Genomic DNA, 7,483 nt, shown 5'->3' with positions numbered 1-7,483 from the left:
TACTGAAGGAGTAACTTAACCTCAGCATCATTAAACATGTTTTCTTAGAAATAGTACCCTTAGGTAATTTTTATTATTTTCCTTTCCAAAGGTGGCTACAGACACATGCACATTTATACATAAATATATACAAACAAGGTTAGAAAAATATTTAATTCTTGCTTGTTTAAATAATTACTGAAAAGTGTTAATACATGAATACATTAATATTTGTACAATTAAAACTTTATATATAAATATTATATATATATAAAGCATTTATCATAGCAGCCATTGCATATATATAGTAAAATGAGTCTGTCTAAAGTTCATGCTGCAAATATCAGGCCAAGCAGCGTTAATCCTCTTCTCAGAGGAGCATCTGTACCAGAATTAAAGTCTCAGGAACGCGGAGTTTGACTGTTGTTACAAATAGCAGAGATGTTCTTTATCTTCTGTCAAATATTGCCCAAACTGTCTAAGTGCATAGTATTTTTAGGGAGAATATGCCACCACTTTGTAAAATCACTTCATGTTCTCTATGTTTCTCCCTCAAACACCAAAGGATCAGGCCAACACATTCTTCTAATAAATGGAATGTCTTAAAATGGGTTAGTTAGTTCCAGGCAGGCCACGGCCTCTGGAGGAGCAGAGAAGCACTGGGAAGAGGCATCGTGCAGGATCAGAATTAATAACTCATATTCAGTTTGTTTTTGTTGAGTTCCCTTTCCAGGTTTCCTATGAGAATATCAATACTTTCCTGCAGGTCTTTGAGGTTGGCCCTGTGGTCCACTGCTGAATCAATGGCTTGCATCGTCAGATAGCTCCGAAACGCGCGTTCCTTGGGAACGGTCTGCGGGTGCTTCGTGAGGCCATCTAACCCATCAACTCTGCTGCTATCATCCCCGCTTTCTGTGTCTTCCGAAGGCACGTCATCGTAATCTGCTTCATCTGGGCTCTCTTTTGGGTTTAAGAAATAGTTTTCCCCACAACTACTCCAGTCCCCTGCATAGCGGTTACTCGAGGGGCTGTCCAGACCTGCTGGCCTTGGCCTAAGCACCCCGGATATTTCAGTACCACTCAAATTCAACATCTGAGGTCTTTGCTTCTTGGGTCTCAGGTAATGCAGGGATGACGGGTGCTCTGAAAATGCATTCAGATGCGTTGGGTCTTTGGCAGTTGATTGATGTACTAGAACAAAGAAGAAGTTAAACCCAAGTCAGCTGAATTCCCACTGCATCAGGAAGCAAACCATGAAAGAACACTTGTTTTCTTCCCTCTACGTGACACCCTAGGAACATGCATGAAGACATGCAAAATTACAGCCACCACATTCCGCTATGATGTTTTCTGCTATTATTTGACATATTTAATTAGAAACATTACTGTAAAAGCTCAGTTTTGAAGATTCATGCCAGATTCAAACTGCAACTGAGAAAAATCTATCTAAAGTAGAAGCTTCCAGAGCACTGATTAAACTCACTGCATGAGTTAATCACCATCCAGCTCTGGTTCAGAGAGAAGCACACAGCTCAGCTCACACACCTCTTCCAGGCTAAAAGGGACAACAGAAAGCAGGCACAGCACAAAGTGGTTAAGAACACAACAAAATTTCCACTGCTGAGAAACACCTAGAGGAGCTGAGGACACCCCAGAGCTGAACTCTTGTGTTTCTCTTTGGTTCCAGGGTTCTGCACTATTAATAGCAGCTCATTTGCATTAATTTTTCTAAGCAGCCACAACCCGTGTCAGATGTACACTCAAACAGGCCCAACCGTGGCGTTACCTGAGCTCATGATTACACAGCACAAGCTACTAACAGTGTCCTCCATTCTTACCGGCTACCTACGGTAAACAGTACAAATATTTTTACTGGCCTGTGCCTGTTAGATGCCCAAACTGCAAAACTTTTGGCTTTGAGGAGACTGTAACCTCCTGTAATTAGATACAGAGACTTTCTATTCCCATTCACTGCTAAAACATAGTGCACATAAACACTTACAGAGCAGAATGTCACTTTTTTGTGGTTACTATTCCTGGCATTTAAGCATAAAGTTTAATCCTGAGATATGCCACATGTTTCTCTTTCTGGGTCCACATTACAAGGTCTCTCCAGAGAATTTCAGTCTTACTTTCTATTTTGCATGACACCATGCAATAACTATCACTGGTTTTTTTCTTCCTTTTACAATAACAAAGTCTTTCTGTTTGGACTATGTTCCATTAAGACGAAGGTCCATGGGTTAACAATAACTTGCCAGTATACATGTTCTAACTGAACAAGGACTATTTGTTTTCAGCTGGAAAAATAAGGAAATTGAAGTATTGCAAAACATGTTTATTATCAAGTTGTCCATAAATCTACAGACAGATTAAATTTAAGAGACTACTCTGTGATCTTTTCAGGTCCAACTGTTCTGTTTACATTATACAAGTGCTCGCTTGTTTACTTTTCTACATTCACATTTTACTTCAATTTTAGCACAATCCATCTGGCACAGTTCTTGCAAGCCAAGGGATCCCATTCAGCATTTATTGCAAGGTGAATGAGAACTCTATCAGTTACCGTTTGCATCACTGATAATAAATGCAAATTCTTATGTCTAGAGCTACGCCTAGCTGTCTGTTTCTCACAGCAGTCACGCTGGAAACCAACCCCATGGTTTTGTGATTAGCTCTGTGTCATAGCTGCAGCCACGCAGCTCCTGATCTCCCTCCTCACAGTCACGTTTCCCCTGTGCCTGTCCTGTCTCAGCCTGCCCAGTGGGCCCTAGCCAGTGCTGTCAGCTCATGCACCTCACCGTGAACAGCTTCGTTTCTGGCAGTTGGCAGCTTTGGGGCTGCAGCAGCTCGAGAACTGGTGCAGGAAACACCCCAGCTTGTCTCCAGGGAGCCATGAAGCTGCATCGCAAGTCAAACCAACTTTCCTCTAGCTCTTATTCATGCAGTTTTGCCTGTTGGGGTCACAACCCAAGGAACTCCCAGTCAGGGCGGCAGGAGGCCCGTCAGGACACGGTCCCAGCACACCAGGACCAGAACCTGCTGTTGACTGTCCACGAGCAGCTCTACATCACGCAGAGCCCTCAGATGGTGATGTCCTCCCAGGACCTGCGGCTGAACTTACAAGACCGGAGGAAAGTAACCCACTCTGCCGGGATTAACAGCGGAGCAATGAGCAATAACTATTTGAAAGCAAACTATCAAACTATCATAACTATCATAACTCTGTCCTTTTTCTTTTTCTTTTTTTTTCTTTCTCCCTAGGCTACATTAATTATCTATATGAATTTTCCTGCCAAACTCATCTTTCCAGGGTGGACTGCTCATGTTGGGAATGATGCCGCAACCCGTGACAGCTGAGATCATCAGCATTCCCCCTGCATGGAGGGACTGCAGTGACTCCAAGACACTACTCATAAACTTGTCAATTTTGTTCTGCTGTTCCAACAAGATGCAAGTGAACTATGTTTTCTTCTGTATTTTCTTCACCTGTCTTGATACTTTGATACATTTCTACCCATTCCAACAATTATTTTATCTTAAAAATATATATAAATATATTTTGTTTAAAACCTTGAGAGATTTAAAGTCTATAGATACAGATACTTAACCAGAATTAACCAGGGACTATTTAAGGTGATCTGGTATAAAGAGTGAGCAGAAAGACCAAAAAAAAAAAAACAATCCTAATTCTATGTAATCATAACAACCTCTTAAATAGTAATATTTGTCATGAATCTTTCATGATTTGATTATAAAATACTATGCTGAAGACGACACGTTTACGTATCTAGCCTGCACATTGTCTGCTATAGCTCACATCTAGGAATTGACAGAGCCACCTTCCGCTACCCCCATTTTGTTGTTGTTGTGTTTAAATACAATTTGCCAGAAATATTTTTTTGCCAGTGTGTGCTTGTCAGCCAGGAGCCCCTTTCTGGCCTTCAGAATGACGTGGTTCATGCACCACTTGGTTAGGAAATGGGAATCTCCATAATGTTTGCAGCAGGAATTCTGCCCCCACCCTGAAAAAGCCCTTCTATAAACTACTATAAAAGTAAGTATGTCCAATATTTGTGTTATCTTTTTTCCCCCCTTTATCTATACCAATGCTATCTACTCTGCATTCACAATATGTTTTTATACTATATGTTTAATAACTACCATATTTTCTTCTATTTTCTAATCTGAAATGCGAATTGCTAAAATCAAAAATCTTTGTTTACAAAGAGGCTCAAACAAATGTTAAGTGTCTTTATCCAAACACTCCTTAAATGAGCTGTGAAATATTTTACGTACTGAGCACAGAGTCCCCCTGGTTGTCTCAAATGGAGTCAACACTGTAAGTAATGCAATATTGCCAAGTCCAGCCCTTCTTTAAAAAAAAATCCAATTGGACATGTCACTCCTTTAGAATTACTGTAATTCTGTTTCATGTTTCAACTGGTGTGGGAATCAGCAGAGATTAATATACTTGAAAAGGGAGTAAGAAGCTGTTTAGATGACAGGAATCTTCTCCATCTCAAAATAAAAGGGTTTACAGTGTTCAGAGTTGAGAAGGAGAAGCTAAATTATTCAGGTTTCAAAACAAACTGGTTCTCCACAGTATCATTAATCAGACGACCGTGAAAAGGAGGCTACGTGGCCAATGGATCCATCTTCTGTATGATTAGGTAGCTTTCAACAACTACTTGGCCAAAGAATATATGAAAACAATAACAACTGTTTTGGGTCTAATATCATTTTACTGTGTTATCCTCAAACTCTCCATGTCACAAGTGAAGAGCAGCAATATTTTTGCTTCTTCTAAGTGGTCATGCAGTTTTTGTGTAAGAAAACACCACAGTTCAATGCCTAATTCCTAAGCAGAAGAAATGCAGAGAAACTCACCCCGGGCTGAAATCCAAGGCTCACTGATGTCATTATGAATATTTCACAGAATCATAGAGTGGTTGAGGTTGTAAGGGACCTCTAGAGATCATCTAGTTCAACCCCATTTCCACTGACTTATGCTTCTCTAACTACCAAGGGAAATATGAACACTAGAGAGTTATTTTCCATTCAAAAAGGACAACTTAGCAAAAATAATTACCTGCACTTCTACTTTGGTTGCTGGAAGGATCAGAATTTCACCTTCCTCTTACAGAAAACTGATCCCAAACTGTGCAAAAGCACATGAACTACTCAGGTTAAGACGTTAAAGTTGCATAAGGATGTCACCAACTCTGCCAAATTACAAATGCAAAAATAAAAACACGCCTTAGGTCTCTGAGAGACCAAACTAATGAATCCCACACAGAGTCCTGGACTGTAAAGCAGGAAAACAACTTTAAAACAAAACAAAAGAAAAATATCCAAACTGTAATTAATATGTGGAAGCATTATTTTCTGGTTTGCTTTACTTACATAAAACATTTTCACAGCTTTTTATATTACAATCAAACACTCTCATTTGGTAAGGAAATAATTAAAAAAGCAAAATTCCCACTAAGCAAAATGGCAGAATATAAAAGTAGATTATATAATTGTCACATTTCCTTTACATTAAGAAGTTAGGGCATATTACTTCATACTTTAAGCATCCTGATACTACTCAGTCAGCCTGTGAATTAGTGTACATTGTCACACATAAAAATCATACTGCAATGATTTGATATCTTGCCTTGATCAGACTCATGAAACATTACCTGGCCATAGCTGGAGTAAGTAGTGCAGAACTTCTATGTGCTTTTTGAAGTCCAGAGCACTAGCAAGTTCTTCCGAGTCTGTGAAGACTCTGTTGTTATGGTTGCTGGTCTCCTGCCTCTGGCTTAGTAACACAGGACCAAAACATACAGCTAAATTCTGGCATGTCATCTTATTTACTTCGTGGTAAGAAGCCACTAACTTCAGGTGGTCTAACAGCATCTTCAGGGTGGCCTACAAAAAAAAAAAAAAATTCAAGCTAGACACTACACTATTGCAGTGTTATCATCCTAACTTTTTTCTCTCTAGAGGGATAAGATTAAGATTGCTAGTATTATAGCTGAGATTTTTCTACTAACAACCATCAATGCAACATCTAAGTCCTGAATAAAAATCTGTACTAGACTCCATCACAGTACCAACTAGTTAAGACAGACTGTCTAATAAAACTTAGCTTGTTTCTTACCTGCTCTCAGTTTTATGTGGATGAGTTTTCTTGCAGTTGAGAGGGGACATCAGGGAAGGGAGAGAAGCTGCAGAGGCCGCACAGAAGATCCATTTACATTAAGAAATAAGGAAAGCCTCAATATGACTTCAGCGCTGGAACAAGGCTCCAGAAGTCAGTTTAGCTTTATCGAAAGTGACCTCTGGCTGGCTGCCTGGCTACCAAGTCTGCTTGTACATTTGCCCGAAATGTACAAGCTCTCCCAAATCAGAGGGCACTAAAGAGAAAAGCAGCAGCTCAGACAGCCCAGTTCACTGATCCTGTTCCACCCAGAGCACCACAGTATGAGATGATACAAGAAAGAACTGAGAAACTAAGCAGTGTCTCATGATGTGCTATAAACACAAAAGGCAAGACTTCTTTTCAACACTTTCAGCTTCGTTTAGTGAAAGATAAGCAGTGATGCTTCAGCACACACTATACCACACAGGTATCTTTATTTTATTTTTATTCTTTGCACATCTACGGGGAACTTTGCACACTTTCAAATGCGTAAGTCAAAAGACAATAAATCCCAAACCCGATGTTGTGCATCTGGCAGGCCAGCAGGGACAGCAGTGGCTCTGCATGCAGAACTTGCACAGCACCCATCCCCAGGCACTGCACAATCTGCTGCCTCTCTCCCTCTTTCCTAGTACAATTGGCTAAGGGCTTTTTTTTCCTCTGGAGTTGGATTTCTAACAGTGCACAGCATTAGTGCACTGCAGAATACTGGAAGCTAAGGCTTCACTGCACATATTTAGGAAAAGGAACGCACTCCCTCGTTTAGACATGACATACAGAACAAAGCTCCACAGAAATGCAGCATGATCCTGCATAGGAATAGCCTGTGATAAAGCATTTTTTAAAAGGCATTCACAGTTTTTCATTTGGTGTTACAGAGACAACATAAGACTCAAACTAAAACATCTAGCAATACAGAGCCTTGGTTTATCAAGGGTATGGAAGTATTTTCAGCCAAAGAAACAGAACATCAAGAATCCGGGTAGATCTTTAAGTCAGAAAACATATACATTTTGACACTTTATGTCCAATGTGAAAATGTTTATTTTCTGAAGCTGGTGATTTATCACTTGGATGCACTAATAATCACTCACCTTCTCAACATCTGGCAGGCAATCCAGGAGGGCTGCTGTGTGCTCAGAATCACTTGGGTCATTTTCACAACCACTTGCTGTCATTTTCAAGGGATTTTTCACCATGGCATCCAGCACTGCCTCATACAGCTGTTTGGTTATCAGGGGAGAGGGCAGCTCTCTCAGATAATCCTTTAGGACACCTGCAGAAAAGACACAAGAATAGTTGCCTTTAAAC

The 7,483-nt window shown here is 40.2% G+C and overlaps 1 protein-coding gene across 2 annotated transcripts in view; it reads right to left on the bottom strand.

The window, feature by feature from the left end:
• Positions 1-657: 657 nt before the first annotated feature.
• Positions 658-7,483, bottom strand: part of SYDE2 (synapse defective Rho GTPase homolog 2) — a 28,640-nt gene continuing 21,814 nt past the window's right edge. For both annotated transcript variants that reach the window (XM_088526019.1, XM_088526018.1), the window contains 3 exons: positions 7,267-7,448; positions 5,667-5,898; positions 658-1,170 (listed from right to left, as the gene is read on the bottom strand). In XM_088526019.1, coding sequence (XP_088382145.1) covers positions 668-1,170; positions 5,667-5,898; positions 7,267-7,448 — 917 coding nt within the window. In that variant the 3' untranslated portion in view covers positions 658-667. The remainder of the gene's footprint in view (positions 1,171-5,666; positions 5,899-7,266; positions 7,449-7,483) is intronic.

Source organism: Tinamus guttatus, unplaced genomic scaffold (genome assembly GCF_059628265.1).
Source record: "Tinamus guttatus ecotype Peru unplaced genomic scaffold, ASM5962826v1 Tinamus_guttatus_pri_ptg000242l, whole genome shotgun sequence".
In the NCBI taxonomy this organism is placed as follows: domain Eukaryota; kingdom Metazoa; phylum Chordata; class Aves; order Tinamiformes; family Tinamidae; genus Tinamus; species Tinamus guttatus.
This window is presented reverse-complemented; position numbering and strand designations above follow the sequence as displayed.